Source organism: Atta cephalotes (genome assembly GCF_000143395.1).
Source record: "Atta cephalotes unplaced genomic scaffold scaffold00033, whole genome shotgun sequence".
NCBI classification, from domain to species: domain Eukaryota; kingdom Metazoa; phylum Arthropoda; class Insecta; order Hymenoptera; family Formicidae; genus Atta; species Atta cephalotes.
The window spans coordinates 2,759,011-2,778,397 of record NW_012130097.1 but is presented as its reverse complement, the minus strand read 5'-3'; the positions used below and the strand labels follow the sequence as shown (position 1 = coordinate 2,778,397).

The 19,387-nt window shown below is 37.4% G+C and overlaps 2 protein-coding genes across 2 annotated transcripts in view; both read right to left on the bottom strand.

Annotated features, from left to right (window-relative positions):
• Window positions 1-2,334: 2,334 nt before the first annotated feature.
• Window positions 2,335-19,387, bottom strand: part of LOC105621375 (protein bric-a-brac 1-like) — a 20,910-nt gene continuing 3,857 nt past the window's right edge. Inside the window, exons 2-5 of the mRNA XM_012202843.1 lie at window positions 9,955-10,135; window positions 7,649-7,734; window positions 4,528-4,767; window positions 2,335-3,173 (exon numbers count right to left, since the gene is read on the bottom strand). Coding sequence (XP_012058233.1) covers window positions 2,659-3,173; window positions 4,528-4,767; window positions 7,649-7,734; window positions 9,955-10,106 — 993 coding nt within the window. The 5' untranslated portion in view covers window positions 10,107-10,135 and the 3' untranslated portion in view covers window positions 2,335-2,658. The remainder of the gene's footprint in view (window positions 3,174-4,527; window positions 4,768-7,648; window positions 7,735-9,954; window positions 10,136-19,387) is intronic.
• On the bottom strand, window positions 16,863-17,219 carry LOC105621374. Its single transcript, XM_012202842.1, has one exon. It carries the CDS (start codon window positions 17,217-17,219, stop codon window positions 16,863-16,865), a length of 357 nt encoding a protein of 118 aa, XP_012058232.1.

Sequence of the window (19,387 nt, the reverse complement as noted above, 5' to 3'; positions counted from 1 at the left end):
CGAACGACGTACGTACTACTTCCTTCCTTACCGTACGTACGTACGTTACTTACTTTTTAGTTTTTACTTTTTACTTTTACTTACTTACGTAGTACTCTCTTCTCTCTCTTCTCTCTCTCTCTCTCTCTCTCTCTCTCTCTCTCTCACGCACTCTCTCTCTCTCTCTCTCTCTCTCTCTGTCGCACTCTTCCTCTTTCTCTCTCCCGAACCAGCGTGCCGATGTTAGAAGTCTCAGAAAATTTCGACGAGAGAGGTACATATTTAGAATTATTTGAAAAATTACAGTTCGTTTATAGCTGGAAGATATAAATGATCAAATAAGGATCTTCATATTAACATCATCGAAAGGTGATATTTAGCGGTAATCAAAACCGAATTGGATGGATTGAATTTAGTACAGACGATCAATTACAAAGTCCAATAAATTTTAATCATGTACAATTTCGTCCTATTTGCTTGACATTATAATAAAAATTGTCTGCTTGTTAGTGACAGTGGTCAAATGAAGGATCTTCGTATTAGCACCATCGAAATACGATACTTTGCGGTAATCAAGTCTAAAACTTGGCGGATTCTGAATTTAGCAAAGATGATTATAATTACAATCTCCAATAAATTCTATTAGTGCATAATTTCGCTCTCGATTTTGGACGGTAGATATTAAAATACCTCCATCAATTTAAGTAGTCGGCACGGCTCGTTCATCGATTGTCGAGGACTTGGAGATCCCTTTGCGAAATCACGCGCGACGTGTGTAAAATTTTGAAAAATAGCACGATCTTTCGAAAAAAGAACACGTATACGAGCTTTTCTTTCAAATCCATTTGCACCTTCATCCGTATCATCATACTCAGTCCGTTCACACTCATGTTCATGCACGCACGCACACAGACTCGTATATTCAGACTTTCGCAATCTCGCATTGATGCACAGACACTCGTGGTCGCCGAACTCACCGAAATTTCGACACGGTCTGTCGTGTCGAGCCACAGTTTCTCGTCTCTAATCCCTAAACCTTATAATTTTTATACTTGGCATACCCCAAATATGGCAGGAAGGCAATCATTATACTTAATAACTTTATAGCGATCATCTCGGCCTCGAGAGTGTGCTCGCTTTATAAGCCATTGAATTTGTTTTCTCCATTTCTAAATACTTTGTCGTACCTTTTTTCCCCTCTTTAGCTTTCTCTCTCTCTTTCGCTTTTTAATTTCTTTCTTTTTTGCTCATTTGCTTGCTTGGTAGACAATCATAGTGAATTTTGTACATCTCCCTTACTTATCGAGCTTACATCGGTGACGTCGCTTACTGCCTGGCGTCAAAAGTGATAGTATTCTTGCACAAAGCGTCGCGGATGAAATTGAGATTTTTTTGTTTCGAAGAGATTCATAGATAAAGGGCAAGACTCATCTTTGAGATGTTCGATACGTTAAAAAAATGTTTCTATCGATAGATTTATATAAGTAATTGAAGACCAGATCTGTTTTTCCCTAAAAGCAAGATTTACGTTCTTAGAATAATTTATACAGAAATAGAAAATGAGAGTTCGCGATCTTTGTAATTTATTTTACTTTCGCGATCTCTATAATTTATTTTACTTTCACGTTTTATATATATGTATTATACTAATAAGAAAAATCTTACTTTATAGTCTTAAAATAATTTCAAGCAACTCTCTTTTGCGATACCTAAAAATTAGGAGTGTATCACAAACTGATCCATGACACGTTGTGTAAGGACTCGATAATACAACGTGCTGCTTTGTTCGAGGCGGCTTATTTTTCTCGTCTCGATGCCCATCTCGAATAGTCAATCATTCGGCAGTAGGCGACCCCTTACGAGTTATTATACATTTGGCATTAAAAGTACAGTTATCGTATAATGCATAGGTATAAATTTCGAGTGTGTATCTTGTTATGTACGGCGCGCGCTCGTGTATCCATGTGTGAGTGTATGTATATCCATACGTGTGCGCATGTGTGTAACGTGTGGGTTTTTTTTATCTTTATTACATGTACATAGTCTGTACGACACGACGATGACACGACTATCTAGATTGGAAAAAGGTGGCGGCGCGCTCGCGAGGCGCCGGCGACCTAGTATAGCTATAGTATGTTTGCTAGAAGAATTCTCTTATTCTCTTTCGCTCTCTCCTTTCCTCCGTTTCTGCTTTTCTGCTGTCGAAGGTTCCGACCGAGCGATCCTCGTCTAGGACGGTCCACTACCGTTCGATCGTTCTTCCCCGGAGCTGAGCCCAGGCGAGAAATTCTCGACACTCTAGCTTATCTCGTCCGCACTCGTGTGTCTCCGTCAGTTTATTATTTTTTTTTCTTTTGATTGTAAGCCTCTCTTTTTCTCTAATATCCCTCTAAGATTTTCGTATGCACAATACATCGCGCTCGCGTATAACGTTCGGAGTCGCGTTTATATATATTATAAACTCCCGCGAGTGGAGGTGATGAAGTGAATCGGACAGTGCTCGATTCTTCGCGAGAAGTCTATCGGCTCGCATCACCGGTCCTCGGCCGCTGACGGCCTCGAAGAGAAAGAGATCCTCCTCGGGATCATCGACGCACCTCGTTCTTCCACAGCCGACGATCCCATAGGAGCTGATGTAGTCGTCTCTCCTCCTCGTTCCGCAGCCACCATAATGACTTACTATTCGCAGCGCGAGTCCGTGAGCGGTTCAAGCTTCACCGGGATCTTGTCCTTGTCCTTAAGACCGTGGGGGCTCTTCACCAGATCGGCGATGTCCTCCTGGAAGAGATTCTCCGGACGTGGACTGACAAAGCTCCGTGCCGGCTTGTACGTCATGCCGCTCACGCCGATGCCAACTTCTACGCTACTGGGTATGTGACCCGCTGGATCCATTAGCGGACCCAACGGGCTCGCCAGGGGACTCTCCAACGGACTCTCGGGCGGTCCCGAGCCCGGGCTCGCCAGACCGAGATTCAATGGTGAATTGCCGTTGTTGTTGCCGGCGCTATTGCTGCTGCCGAGGCCACTCGCGTTGCTGCTCGTGTTATTGTTGTTATGGTGCTGGCTAGCTTGCATCGCCGCTTGTAGATTTGACGACAGACTGGTAGACAGACTCGTCGACAGGTTCGTCGCCATCATATCGTGTTGCTGCGAATGCGCCGCTGCCACCATGCTGCACATTTGGTGTCGCAGACCTGATGGATATCGAAATTAATGTAGAGAAATCTCGACAGGATAAGTAAAAATGTTTTGAGAGAGAAAGATTAACACATTTTTCCGAATTTCGATATTAAGAAATGTGAGGTCTTCTTTAAACTTTTTGATACATTTCGAATATCTTTCGAAAAGGGAACTCTTAAATATAGAATTTGAATGTTCTTTCAGCAAAGATCTCAGGAATATTAACGCTTTTCTTCATTTTTAATAAAAATAAAAACTTGCAAATTTTTAAACATATTATATATAAATGCGAAAAAAGTCGTCTAAACATAAAATATCCTAAAGTTTATTTTGCGAGCGTTCCGTGAAATTGAGAATCATAGACGTAATAAGTAATATTACGTAAAATTACAACTATACATAAATATAACGTAATGTACAGGTGATTCTTAAGTTTTTAAAAGTTTTTAAGGGGTATTCCTCACATATTAATTCAAGATGAAAACTTCATATAATCAGATATCCAAAACGGCTGATTTAGCACAGAATGTAAAGTTGAAAGTAAAATTACATTTTTCCCCAAATTTTGAAAACTATACGGATTATCGAAATATAATACAAAGTTTATCTATTAAATCAAAATAATCCAAAGATTTTCGAAATTTTTGGAAAAAAAAAAGTTTTTTTAATTCTGACTCTGCACTTCAATATAGATATTCTTAGATAAAATGAAGAGTTAAAGTATGCAGCATCAGCATCTGTGAAACATGATACTTTAAATTAAATATTTATATGTATGTTCATATTTGACATTAATTTTTATTTATTTTAGTGCGTAAATTCATCCTCTCGAGATATCGACATATTTTATTTATGAATCACTCTGTACGTGCGCGTGCGTGCGTGACTACATACTTTATAGTTCATTACTATTATTATATTATTACGTAACATTACTTTTATTATTAGTAATAGCGAGAGGGTAATCACTTAATGTAATCGAGAGACAGAATCCCCGAAATCATTATAAAATTCATATGAAATTCCTATATATAATCCGATAATTACATGTGCAATCACGAGAAATCATTGTGTAATATTAGATAAAATCGTTTATGTTATCAAATGACTTCATATGTAGTGAAGAAAATTATTTGTAATGAGATGAAATTGTATGAAATCAAATGAAATCATGTAATCTGTGGAATAATATTTCAGCTAGTGGTTACCCTCTCGAGTAATAGATTACGTTTATGGAATGCATTTCAACGAAATGATCAAGTATCTCAATCCGCCGCATGGCACGTAATCAATCATTGATCTCGGAAAAAGTGAGGTGAAAAGAAGGGAAAAGAAAAGAGAAAATGTGATGCGATGTGTTGCTGTTACCTTGAGCGACCGCCGCGACCGCAGCCGCAGCTGCCGCACCCGGACTGACTGCGCCTTCCGGACCATTGCAAGCCGCGTAGTTCGCCAGGCTGGGGTACATCGTGGTCGGCTCCTCCTTGACGATGTGTGGCGAGTGCCCGTCGCGGAATACCACCGCGCGAATCACACCGCGGATATGCTCGTCTGGCCAGACACCCAACAGAATCCTCTGTGGTCGTCCTCGTCCCTTCGGGCGCAAATCTACGGAAGAGAAGATAGAGGGGTAAAGGAAAAGAGGGCAATGAAGAGGAAGAATTCATTTCACTGCAAATCGGTTCTGTGATTGTGCATGTGGTCGTCGTGATAGTTGCCCGTCGCTACTCGTTTTCTCGCGTTGGTGCTTCTTCGAGAACCGCGAGAATAATCGTGTCTCGTAATCTCTCTCGGCATGGAATTAAAATTAAATAGATTTGAGAAAGAACGAGGACGAGATTTTTATGACATTCGAGGAATCATTGGACTTTTTTATTAATGAAAAAATCTCTGTGATAAATAAAAACGCTGCGCTAAAAAAAAAGTTCAAAACGACAATTGTTAAAAAACTTTTTTAAATTTTTCGTTTGTTTATTAGAATAAAAGGTGATAATATATTATAGAACCCTGTTCTGTGCTATTATTTTAAGTGGACTCCACTTAAAATTCTGTTATAATTAATACCATTTCTTGCAAAAACTTTAACTTGTTCTTAAATATCGAAGATGTGAAATAATTCCTATCACCGGCGTGACTTTTTTTATTGATGTTTTCCTATTACGAGATATATCAAAGTTGTTTGTATTCAATATTACGTTTAATATTGTTTAAAATTCATAAGTAATAAATTTAGACCCTATATTAATCATTGAGGTGCTGTTCTTCTATTTTATATGATAATAGAGATATAATAGAGATATAAAGAAAATAAGTAAGTTTGAATAATTCTATTTTCGGACACATAATTAAATGTAAATTTTATTAATTAATTCCTATATTGGGTTCTTAACAAGTAGATTCCGGGATTGATTTTTAATGAAGAACATTACAGGACGTTGTTTTATGTTAAAAATCTTTGTGATTATCATTTTAAAATGATTTTAAAAAATCCTTAGAGATATCTGTGAAACGAGAAAGAAGTGCTCGTTATAAACATTCCCGAAGGCAAGATCAACACAAGAGTATTGCTCGAAAAACGTATTCATGAAAAGAACTTCTGATAATATCTTAATATATTCAGAATTTTCTATGAATTCAAGTTATTTTGGACTACCCATGAAGTCTAAATAAACTTGAAGAATCTAAATTCTATAAAAATATTGGGAGACTCATTTTACGATCATATTCAGATAGTCTCATTATATAATGTTTCTTTTCATTTAAATAATTTTTCATATTTTGTGGACTTCTTAATCATTTCAAGTGTGTTTTATATAAACTTAGATTTAAAAATTATCGTTTGCGATATCATTGATTTAAAACATAACTAAATAACTATATAATTAAACAAATAAAAAATACACAAAAAATACAAGGGGAATATATATATATTATCACCTTTTTTCCAATTAATTAATCAAGAATATTTTTCTTTTTTCAAAACTCGACTATTGAATCGTAAAAAAAAAAAAGAATTCAGGCGGTATCTTAAAATAAACTTTATCCGAGTTTCCCTCATTTGAATCAATTAGAAATAAGAAATTGAGAATATCAAATCGACTTTCATCTATTGAACTGTTTTACGTCTCAAAACTAGTTGAGTTCCTCAGCAGAAACACGACTATAAATACAAGCTTTAATGATACGTTTGATCAGTGTTTACTGGACATTACATGCTAATGACGCGTAACTAAGGATTACTATTAGATATTAAGTCCACTCATAATTGCACGATGTAATTGCGGCTTTTACGAACGTAATTGACTTTTCAAGCTTATTCTTCTCCCGATTCAATGCCGTTTATCAACTATTTACAATTAGCCACACCGTCGCGGTTCATTATACGAGTTCTTTGCGTGATGGACCAAGGTTTTAAGAACGTTTTAAGAGCCATGATGTTGAACGCGTGGAATTTCAAGCTCATTTCGGGTTTAGCAAGTAAATCATGACGGGATAAAATATATCTTTTTTATATTTTGAAGCATAAGTGTAAATTTTTTGTCACAATTTTTTTTTCCAAATTCAATATCAGAAATTCTATTATTCATAAATTTTTCAATTGTTCTCTTTATAATGTCCGCCACTCGTGTTTTGACGCTTATAATAATAATCGGCGTTATAATAATAATCTGGTGCATTTCGATCAGCATTAATCTCACCTTCGTCAATGAGAAATATATTGTTAATAAATCATAAATTTTACGAATAGTGAATGTTTCTACAGGAGACTTCTTTAATAAAAAGTTTTTCGTTTATTATAAAGATAATACTTCAATTATTACATATCTTTTTATATAATTTTGAAAAATTTATTTTATTCTTTCTTAATAAATTACTATTCTTTCTTAATAATTAATGTTTACTTTCTAAAATTAAAATTTTTTTTCCAAAGATCTGTCTCCTATATGAATACTTTGTGTAATCATTATAAATTCTTCAGTAATCTTTCTTCTTGACACGATATGTGTCATTCATATCGTGGTTCTCGATATTTCCATTGTTACAATAATCCGCTGCGTCTCGATCCGGTTGTTGGCATTGTTTCTACTCTCATTCTTGAGAGACGCAATGGATGCATTGAGCGGACTCACTCAACAATTGAGTGCTCGCTGCAGTTATTGGTGTATTCTTCTAGATTATCCAATCAGACGTTTAGATCTAGAAAAATACATTAATAGCAGCGAGCTCACTCTATAGTTGAATCTGCTTAATGTACCCATTGGCCACGTTCAGCAGAAAAAAACTAATCAATGAGCTCTCAGTGATTCTTTAATAAATTTTAATGTAATTGGTTTTTGTTCTTCGCTAGATCTGAGTGTAGGAACTAATGATATTAAAGATTCACTAAGCACTCATTGATCAGTTTTCTCTGTAAACGCAACCATGGCATTGTTGATCGAGGAGCGAAGGGCATTTTCAGAGGATATTAAAAATGGCAACTAATACTTACCGGCCCCGCCGTCGGCGCTAGGACCCAGCATGTTGTGTACTCGATTCGCGTACAGGACAAACGTCGGGTAGGGGATATCGTATTTCCTGAAAGGTAGACAAGCGGGATACAATTATAATTTGTAGCTTATAATTATAATCAACATAATTTATAGCTTTGCTCAGCTTCACCACGTATCTTACATCGCATTACGTTACGTACTCTTAATTAACTTTAGCTATTCTACCCCGCTTGTTCGTATTTTAATGCTATTTTATGTGTTTATCCCGTTTCATTACGTAATTTCATTTTAATTTATATTAATTTTATTATACCGACGGAGAATGAAAGATTCAACGGAACATATTTGAATGCATGATGATGGAAATTATGCAATCTCTCGAAATTATGCAATCGCGTGGGGAATAGGTACCGGCGATGACGTTGTGCATTTAACGAAGTAACGTACAACTCTTCGCGAGAAGCAACGAGAAAATCGCTTGTCTCATACTTGTGTCTGCGCGATTATTGTCGCATTTCGTCATTTATTGTCTCATTTGCTCATATATAAAAAAATATATCAATTGAAATACAAATATATCAATGCTTATAAAAAATATATTGTAACATTGAAATATATCAATGAAATTAAAAACAAGAAGCCTCTTGCAGATCAAATAGAAATTTATGAAATCGCATAATAGAGTCGTATTGCGCTGGCGGGAAGCATTTGGAAAGCATTATAGATCGTCGAATCGATTATCGTAAAAATTATCGCTCGCAGCTCGTAAAGTCATGTTTTATTGAGTCGCTTTGTACGCGAATTAAAAGAAATCCCTTTAACGGCGAGTCGAACATTGTTACGCAAACGTGATACAGGCTTTACGACGTCCGCCGCGCAAATGATTTTAAAGCAAGCCACTTTGAGCGAGGAGTAGATCGGATGATTATTTAGCGTGATTCAAGTACAGCGATAAGGTACGCTTGATACAGAATAATTTCCAGGAATTTTTCATTGCGTAATAACTCGGCTCTATTGTACGCGCCGCATCATAAGACATTTATATAACAATTTTAACTATTTATCCGATACATTGCGTGAGTTGGAGGAAACAACGGCACGGCATAAGCTCGCATAAAATATTTATCTTTTACGTATCAATTATTAATGTTATAGAAGAACACGCTGCCGCAGTCGCGGAACGAACTCTTGGGATGAGCAATTAAAATAATTCTTTAATTTTTATATTAACGCATTTCATCACTCGGTGTTAATATTAAATGATACGCACCAAAGTTTTATGCAACTGCGCATGGAATATATTATTCATTTTATTATTGGTTCCATCGCGTGGATACACACGGATGGTGTACCTGTCGTATACGGAAAATGATTGCGAGTAAATTAATTATTTTTGCAATATACATCGGAGACATTTCGATATATTTTTTAAGTTAACGCGTTTTATATCAGCCAATATTAATATATTACATGTAATATAGTGAAAAAGTGCAATTAAATGAGATAAATAATTTTTACAAAACAGCGTTGGATGTTGGAATATTTTTAAGATTAATATGTTGTATCGATTAATATTAATATTACATGAGTTCGATGGCCCGTAATGCGGGCCATTTATTTTTGCTACGGCATTTTTTAACGCGATTTTTTTCTTTCAAATAAATGTCTTATTATATTCTGGCAATTAGTGAGATATATAAAGACATAATAAGGACGTCGTAAGAACGTTATAAAATATTTAATAATATATTTCGAAAAATTAACGCTACGTAACGATTTAATGCTATATAACGATTAATATTGAGTATTGTATGTCCAAAATTTGTAATTCTGAGCATTGACCTAAAATGTGTCGACATTTATTGCACGCCTTAAAAGTTAGCAGAATAAAAATGAGCACAACAAATGTTTTATATAAATAAAAATATTAGTTAGAATCTATTCATATTTTGTTCCGCTAATTTATAAAACGTATTATTCAATATCTTAAATTCCTTTTTCTATCTGTATTTCTAGTATTAATGTATTGAAAAAAAATACTAAATTCTAATAAATCATTTATTTGAATAACGCCAATTAAATATTTATTAAATATAAAGATATATTTATTTGGTACAAAGAAACATTAATTTGATTGAACAATCATTTCTTTTATAAAATAAATATTTATTTATTGTAAGTAAATATTTAAATGCAATATTCAAATAAATATTTATTTACATTTAAGATACTTTTTTCTTAGTGTGCATTAAAATATTTTTAAAAAGTACAAAATTAGTAAAAGTATGGCTGTTTGAAAACGCACCTTGCCGCTTGGCTGAGGGAGAGTCCTTCCTTCAGTACGCTGAAGATCGCCTCCGCCATAGTCTCTGGCCGCCAAGACTTGAGGGGTCCACGTTCCCGGAAGCGCAGATTGTGCACCAGACTCTGGTTGGTATTCCAGCACTTCTGCCACATGGACTGCAGCTGGTACTGGTAGCTGTCTGCTAGTAAACGCCCCCCGTGGAAAAGAGAAAACACAGAAAAGCAGCTATTAGTCGAGGCGATCGACCAGTTTAAGAGGGAGGAGGAAGGAAATAAAGGGGGAAGGCAAAGGATTCAGGGTGAATAAATGTTCTCATTATTGCATGATTCTTTTATTAATTGATCGTCCATCACGCTCGTCTAACATGCGTTCAGTTGACGAGCGAATTCTCGCGAAAAGCCCTCAATCCGCGTGCGGTCGATCCATCGATCGGGATCGAAACGGAGGAGGGAAAATGAATCGTTGTCGCGCAAACGATTCCGTACCGTTCAAGTTTCACGTCGAATCGATATCCGCTCGTCTCGATGCACATAGGTGCATCTGCCGTTTATACCTTGAACGTGGGCGGAGTCACCTAGAAAACGGCGCTTAAGAAAGACAGGTATGTTGTATCGTGCATGCGCGCGCGCGTGTGTGTGTGTGTGTGTATTCACGAGTGTAGTAAAGTAAATCTAAGGAATTTACGTCTTTCTAGGTGAAACCCAAATATCGATTGTATTGCCGTTCGCCGTACAATCGTTACAGAACATTAGAGAATCGTCGTTAAACGGAATAAAAGCGCATTGCGGTTAACGTCAACGCATGTCACATTAATGCTACTTAACATTAAACCTTTTCTTACTTAATGTTAAACACGAACAAAGAATTATTGCGTTCGCGGAGGGGATTCTATAGAGTATAGAAACACGGAATGTATTTTAGAGCACGTCTCAACTTAAGAAATCGGGAACGCATTGTAAATATCTCGTATAAAGCGACCCGTAAATCGCTTTAGAACACACATCCTGTATCGCAGGTTATCAAAAAATTCATTTATATTCCGGAGTAACTTGAACTCCTTATTACTCTTTCCTTTATCAACGAAATTGAAGTAAAATTGAAGTAAAAATATCAAATCAAATACAATTCCACTTAAATCATCAGACTTCTCATCTGACCTTATATAACGCGAAAATATAATAACTCGACGATTAATTGTTAATTCACTTATAATTGCTTTATTATAATAATATCGTCATGTCCAATCAGACGGCTCGCAATAAAGAGTACACGTCACTTGGCGCCGATATATCACATGCTATTATAACGCGTTAGACTCTCCTTGACGGGATATTTTTTAGCGTTGCGTGTGGAAAAATTTATCAAATAAGAGAATCTTGATCAATCGGAGAGAAATTGGTGGCACAAAAAGAGCGGGGGACTTAAGGCGAAATAAAACGGGTGAAAGAAACGTCCGGTGCGGCGACACATTTACAGTTGACTTCCGCCGTTCGCGTATGGCACGTATGATCGGCCTCAATTCGCAACAATTATTTGATAGTTAACTTATTGGGTCTAATTAAGCTTCCTAACCAATTTGACGATTAATACAATTCATCGTAAAACGCGGGCGCGCGCGCGACTAGTCTATTTTTAGATCCGCATTCTCGCGGCGCATTTGACGCCAAATCCCGCTTCGTGTTATAATACCGTTCAAATGTCCGACAACGAGTAACAATATCTGGTGACTTGAACCACATAGCTGCGTTTAATCCTTCGGAACTGACGTGAGCCTATTGGATCCATTCAATTATATATTTTACATTACATCTATAAAAATTATTGTCACGTGCTCCGTCCGCAATTCACGTTTTGGTGAAAAAGTACAATTTTACTCTCAAATTTCTTCCTTAGTTTTTAAATTTTTACTGAACAAAGTGTTAAGATTTCGTTCCAATAACATATAAGTTAAAACTATTTTTATTATTTGGTAATGTAATAAATGTTGAAAAGTAACTGAATTTTTTCACATTTTTTTTTTGAAGATCTAAAACAGTGAAAAAATTTGAGCTAGATAAAAAAGATCCAGATTGCAAACGGAAGTTGAATAATAAATTTAGTATTTATCCTTTTTTTATACGAGTTATGTTTTGATTCCTTGAAATTAATGCTTAATTAACATTACATTAAAGGAGTAGCATCAGTAATTATGTTACAGACTTTGACATCAGTTCCGACGAATTAACAACTGAATCACATGCAATCAATTTTGAGTAATGCATGCAGTTGCTAACGGAGTCAAAAATAAAGAAATTTTCACGCTTCGACCGAGGAAGATTCTAGTATGACAGTCTTTCATGAACGGCATGTCGCGTGATGTCGCTTTCATTCATGTAACGCGTTCAATGACGTTACGCAACGTCTTGTTTGGGATCTGGTCCAAGTCTTTTATTAATGCACCGGAGAGGAATCGTCCAACCGCTCGTGGATATTGCGAGACAATCTTGCGCGGCGTGATTATCTCCAAGGTGCGATAGCACCGTAACGCTGATTTACAGCCCCACCGTGAGATATCTCGCCTTTACTTTACTTTCGATACTTTATCGGGGAATGTCGCGCGCACGTCTATTTTAATACCGTTCATTCACACTTAATTCTCTCGCCTCTCGCACTCCCTGCTCTCCTCACGTTTGCAAGCGCACCTCGCTTAACACTCGGCATGTCGCACTTTTAGCGGACGCGTGATAACACCTGTATAATATTACATCGTTCTCGCCAGGATTCAATTAACGCGCCGCTCGTAAATACGCGAGCTGCAAGTCGCCCTCCGATCGACGATAATGTGACGCGAGAAGTGCGCCAACGCCATTTTTTTTCATGAGCTCCGAATAAGTTTGCGGACGATAACGTAAAGTTTCTGACGCGAACAAAGATACGTTTGGATGACTTGTGGCGGAATTATTTCAATCGACGTTCGTTACTTTACTACGACGTCATTCTTTACCGTAAGATGATGATAATATTAATAAGAGTACCAGTATTTTTTTAGCGAGTTATCTTGAAATTTGATTCCGAACCTTTATCAGATGAAATTAGCGGCGTTACGTTCTTCTCGGAGAAAAGCCGAACGAATGGCTTTTGACGTTAATTACTACGTGTTGATAATTGCTGGATATTAGTTGCTTATTGCTCGCGACACTCGACATGTACACGTCGCAGTCAATAATTGCCGCAAAAAGTCGGCTAAAGCGTACCCTGTTAACGTCCGCGTCCTGTTCTCCACGCGCGTAATTGAGTCGTTCTTTTTCGCCCCGAGCACACCGATGCCGATAAAAATATCGTGTCCGTCGTTCTGTCCCGCGACGCTCTAGTGATGGTAGTATAATCTAATATCACTCCTCTTGTCGTCGCGCTGTCAAGTATTGTGCGTCATGGAATGAGATTTTTTTCGCAAACGAAAAGCTAAACGCATGAAGAAGATATGCCGGTTAAAAGTTTTCACCGTCAACTATTTTGAGACTAATGTTTATTCGGAGTGTTATTATATCGATTGGATTCTACACTGAAAGAAAAATGTTTGATATTTGTGATAATTTCTCGATAAAATAATTATGGTTAGACGCTCCATTTTTGTAATTATTGTAGTACTATAAAATGTTAGTAAGAATAATGTGACTGTTCATGTGTTCAAGAGAAAAAGTAGCTTTGCAAACGTTGAAATGATTCTTCAATATATTGGTTTGTCCATTAAGGAACGAAAATGACTGTAAATTTATAATTATTTTCGGGACCATTTATTTTTTCATATATAAAACTATAAATATATTTATTCTTGCTAACATTAGCAGTAACAATTATAAAAAATGGAGCTCCTAATCATAATTTCACCGTTGATTATAATCACAAATATCAAAAATACTAATACTTTTCTCTCAATGCAGTTCGCAATTACAACTAATTTGATTTTGGTTTAATCGCACGAGTGGAATTGTGCGCAGTTGTAAAATATGCTGCGCATGTAATTTTTACGAATTTTTGTATCAGCTAGATCGAATAACGATCTCTCGTTTTATCACGATTTAACATAATACGTTACTTCTGTCGCGTGTCGGCAAATTCAGAGCCGATATATATTTAGATGTATGCCTCTCTTTTATACGGTTGGCCGCTTTGCTCTACTTTCATTACGTTTACCCGCGACTATTCCTTTTGCGCATTACGTCCGTACTATTTATATTGTCATTAAATAACTGGCATAGCCGCGCGACCATTACAACATTATAATAATATTGCGTTCTTACAATAATATCGCGTTATTATATGCGGTACGTGCTGTGAAATATTTTTGTTCGTTGATTGAATATTTATCGCGCCACTAGATCGACTTTCGCAAGTAGGCGGCATACTTCCTTCATCCATTTGCTCTCCTCCTCATACTTCCTAAATCGTCTTTCTAATCTTTCTTAGCTTCAAACAATGCCTCGCTTTAACAGGGAACGGATGTGTGCTCGTTTCATAAACGCGATTATCCATTAGGCAGATTTGGAATGTTAGCAGAAAACGCGCGTTCTTTCTTACAGAGAATCGCCTTTCTCCTCGCTATGATCCTAATACACTAGAGATAATTATCTCGCAGTTATTGTCGGTAGCGAAAAGACCCAAGTATACAAGGTGCGTAACATGGCAACGCTAATAACTTAAACAAATGTTCCACTAATAATAAACTTGTAGAAAATATATATCTAGTTACGACAATATCGTGAGCATCGACAACGATCTCGGTGATAATTTGGTCCCATCGAGTCGGAATATACACATTGTGATCGGAAAGTATGTACAAAGTGTAGTACATGCGAAGAACCGAGTGTATACCTCGGTCTTATACAGTCAGAGAAAAATGTTAGCAGTTATTATAAAGCTGACAAACTACACAATACGTTCATATGTTGAATTAATATGTACATAGTTGAATAATTATATAATAAAACAGTTTATTCAACTATATGCATATATTTTATATATATATATATATATATAAAACTTGTATAATTATTCTTATACAAGTCATCTTATTGCCATCTTATTGCCATTATCTTTTCCTCTGAATGTATGTTCGTCGATTAAGTTACGTGGAAGACGGAGATGAGTGGAAGGCACTAAAGTCATTTACACACTAAATCATTCTCAAGTATGATTTGCAAGAAAGCGCTCCCGAAATTGATGCGACACGTTCGAAAACGTTTCTGTGACGCTATTTCCTTTTCTCAATTGGCATTAAATTTCTGTTATTATAACTTTGAGGTCATGATAGATTAACGCGTTATACTTTTGTTATAATTAATTATGGAAATTTTCATAAAAGCTTAACGTCGAATGCATCTCTATCCTGTCTCTCACTCTCTTTTAGTATAAATATTTCTCGCGTGCGTTCTCAATATGAATCGAGTTATCCGCAAATAAATTAACGTGAAGTCCTTTTATTGTATAATATGTCATGGAAATTCTATTACTTCAGAAGCGCTGGAAAACCGAGGGAAAAAGGATCGGAGAATATTGTCGCGAGGGAATAACTGCGCTAATCGCCGTTGATGCAATCGATTCTGATGGATATTAAATTTAATCGAACGTAGACATTTTTTGCCGATTAAAGTCCCCACCCGTTTTACCGCGTTATCATTTCGCGCGGGCACGCGACGAGAACGCGACGCGTTCGATTTTCAATTAGCAGGCAAATTCTTCTCGCGACCTTGCTTGTGCAGCGATTTTCCGCGTTGAAGTCTACGGATTGCGCGTCGATTGTCGGTACCGTGCGGCGCATGCTCCGGAGGAATCATACAAGTGGATCAAAAAAGAAAAAAAGGAAGATAGAGAGAAGGATAGCGATCGCGAATGTGTTCGAACGTGTCCAGCATTTGAAGATGTTTCTTTTTTTTTATTTGGCCCTTATAAGGATTCTTATAATCAAAGTTTTTAAAAAAGTAGATTTAAAGACATCGTATTTAATCTCAATATAATCGAATGCAACATCGCGCAGTGCCGTCTCTTATTAGAACGCGCCGATCACCTTTAAACATACCGTTCTTTTTTTTTACGATCCAAGAATGCAAATGCATCTCCGACCCAAGAGGCGAATAAAGGTTGCATGGCGTGTCGTGTCGCGTCCGACGGCATGCCGCTCGAAATCCGACTGAACTTACTGTATTCCCTTTGCCTTAATGTCGTCTGAATGAACTCGTTGTCTCTGGGACATTAAATTTTCCACATTTTTCTTCATTTCTCATCCGCAAGGCAAAGGGACTACCACCGCATTCTCGGCTGACGAGTCTCGCAGTCGCGACAATCGGGAGAAAGACACGGCGGAATACCACGTTGGATTACATTTTTGCGCAATTCTACTTAATCCTTCGGAGCTGACACCAAAATTTGTAACACAGTTACTAGGTCCGTAAGATCAATTTAATTTGGATTAATTAAAAGGCATTAATTTCCAGGAACCAAAATGACATAAAAAATGAATATTAAGTATATTTTAATCCAAGAATCCAAATTTGCAAAGATAACATAAAGAAAATTAAACTATTTGACAAAAAGATTTATAATTAAGTGGATCCAATATATTCCGAAGGATTAGATAAGAATCAACGCGTCCGTCGAAAAGATCGAGCTTTCACTGAATTGGAAAAAGAGATGAAGCAAATTTTTCACTAATAATTTCATAGATAGATGAAATTGTTCGCGAATATTATATCTGTACGCAACAGAAAAATTAAGAGAATAGCATCAATATAAATAAAATTCAAAAAACGCGTTGGTCACACGAAATCTGAAACGTACAAAAGATTACATTTATTTTCTAATGAAGGCTTTTCAAAACCATGTTTCTCTTCGCGATCAATTTTAGCAATCAATTTTCGATGGACCGGCGGACGTTAAGAGGAATCGGCACCGTTCTCGTTCTCATCATTGATGTAAAGCGAGACTATCGAGTGCTTCTTGCAAAAGGCCCACCACCAGCGGAAGCCCGACAGTCCGGTGAACATAAAGCCGGGGTCGTGCTTCCGCCTGAGACGCTCGACGAAGTTCAGTATCGCGTTTAGGGATTTTTTCGTGCGCCGATTGTACGGACTGACGCTGATATCGCAGCAGAATTCTAGCACCGCTGTTTCCTCGCTCGGATCGAGGGCGGTTTCTTCGAGAATCATCATCCTCTTGGATTTGCCGAGGATGTTGTCGTAGAGGGTGCCCTTCGGGATGCCATACTTGGTGGATGCCTGGGTGAAGCGCATTTTCTGAGTCACCACGGCCTCGATCGCTTCCTGGAGATCATGTCGCGTCCACGTGGGCGCCTTCAGCTTCAGCAGGGTCGTATAGTCAGCTAGAAAATAGTCAGCGGTTTCTTTTCGACTTTCCAGCCTCGTTTCTCGTCTTTTAATTTTTCGCGTTGAGAACCGCGCGGAAAAGCCGCACCTAGAGAAGATTGAAAATCGCGCACCTTGATGAAGCTTTCTCCCTCTTTTATCTCTTGCAACACTTTCTCTTTGTTCTGCGTTATTCTATATATTCGGGTGTCTTTAGCGTAAACATCCGATAGAACAGCAGATGGAGTTTGTTATATAAGAGAAGATGATAATTATAAATATTTATGAAAGGTTAGAAGACATGCTGAGGATCCTTTAGAGTGGATCGTAAAATTCATGAAGCAAAATACAGTTAATGTTGCAAGCGAAAACAAAAGTTATGAAGGAGTTAGCGATAAATAAAAGGTTCTAGGAAGAGAATAGGAACGAAAGACGAAGTATACTGATATTTTGCGGAATGCACGTAATCACTGAAGATTGGAAATTATATGTATTATTATATAATTTATAATTAAAAATTATATTGCTGTGCTATTTTTTCGTACAGACTAAATAAGTGATTAACGCAACTTGCTAATGAAAAGAAAGCACGAAACCTGGGAGGTGGCAAGTAAACGAAAATAGAAGCAGAATATACGGTGAAGCACTCGCGAGTAAAAATATATCACACCGAGTACGAATTTTACGAGGCTCTCAAGATTCATTCGTCCTGAGTAAGCAATCAAAATAATTTACCAACACTAAAACGAGGAGATGGCAGCGGCGACTTAAAAAGAGCATCGCGGGATCCAAGAAGAATCTCTTCTCGAAAATCGAATCCTTATGAAGTAACGAGTTGACTTCAAGTGAACGGCTTGAAATTAAAACATGTCGATTTAATGGATCATTTTTCATGTGTCGCTATCGTAATTATCGATAATTATACGGTGCGATTATTATAATTGCACTGTAATTATCCCTTTACTCGTGCGTTAACCAGTGCATTACCGATCAACTTGAAGCGAAAGAGCCAGCGAGAAGACGAGGGTAGGACAAAAGGGAGAAGCGGGAATTGCGGGCCACTGTGTGGTCCACAGAGCGCGTCACACCCACGCGTGTTAGCAGCAGTTAACGTCACTCATGTCGGCCGGGCGATTTATGCGTCGCTCCGCACCGATTTCTGGTTCGCAAACTGTGCGCAATTGCGCAGGAAGAAATTTAACGTCGTTATAATTATCGCGTTATCGCGAGTGGGAAATGATGATAGGTCTCTTCGCGACAAGCCAGATTTTATTTTACTCTCGTCGCGGTATGAATTCGCACGTTTTGTAAATTAATTAAACGGTATTTCCAGCGCGGATCTGTCATTTCCTCGTATATAGATGGATATTTTAAGCACCATCGCTGAAACTGCTTAATATACACCGTTTCGGCATGAGGGAAATCGGGAAAAAAAAAATTAAAAAATAAAAAAAGTAGAAAAAACCCGCAAGTCGCTTTTTCTTTCAGCATAACAATCCGTGATTGCATAGAAATATGAATAATCTCGTTTCGTGTGCGAATTGATCGTCCCACAACCGCCGCGCCGGGAATGATAGCCAGTGAATCAAAAAAAAAAAGGAAAAAAAATCGCCACGTATCGCGTGTAATGGCGTCGTGGCTAAATCCGGGCTGGAAATAATCGCGTCGAATAATATTATCATACAATGGCGTTTTATCACGCGGTACACGTGCAACCTATAGTTTTGCGCGGGGCATTTTCTCTCGGATTGGCAAATCGTCGTTCAGGCGGACAATCGCGACTAAGCGAACAATCATGCTTAGGCAATTGCGTCCTCAAAAGGCGCGTATAGATTAAATATTAATCTGATTACCGAGTCGTCTCAATGATTGGGACGTAGAAGAATACTGTCGGGAAAAATTCTCAATCTTTCAGTTTACAGCAATCCATGATTCACGTCCATTGAAAGCACGAAGATTTCTCTCTCTCTTTCTTTCTCTTTCTCTCTCTCTCTCTCTCTCTCTCTCTCTCTCTCTTACTACTTACTTACTTACTTACTTACTTACTACTACTACTACTACTACTACTACTACGTACTACTACTACTACTACTACT

Bases quoted from the DNA above. Each gene is read 5' to 3' on its own strand.
- LOC105621374 (XM_012202842.1), bottom strand. From the start codon at position 17,219: ATGCGCTTCACCCAGGCATCCACCAAGTATGGCATCCCGAAGGGCACC.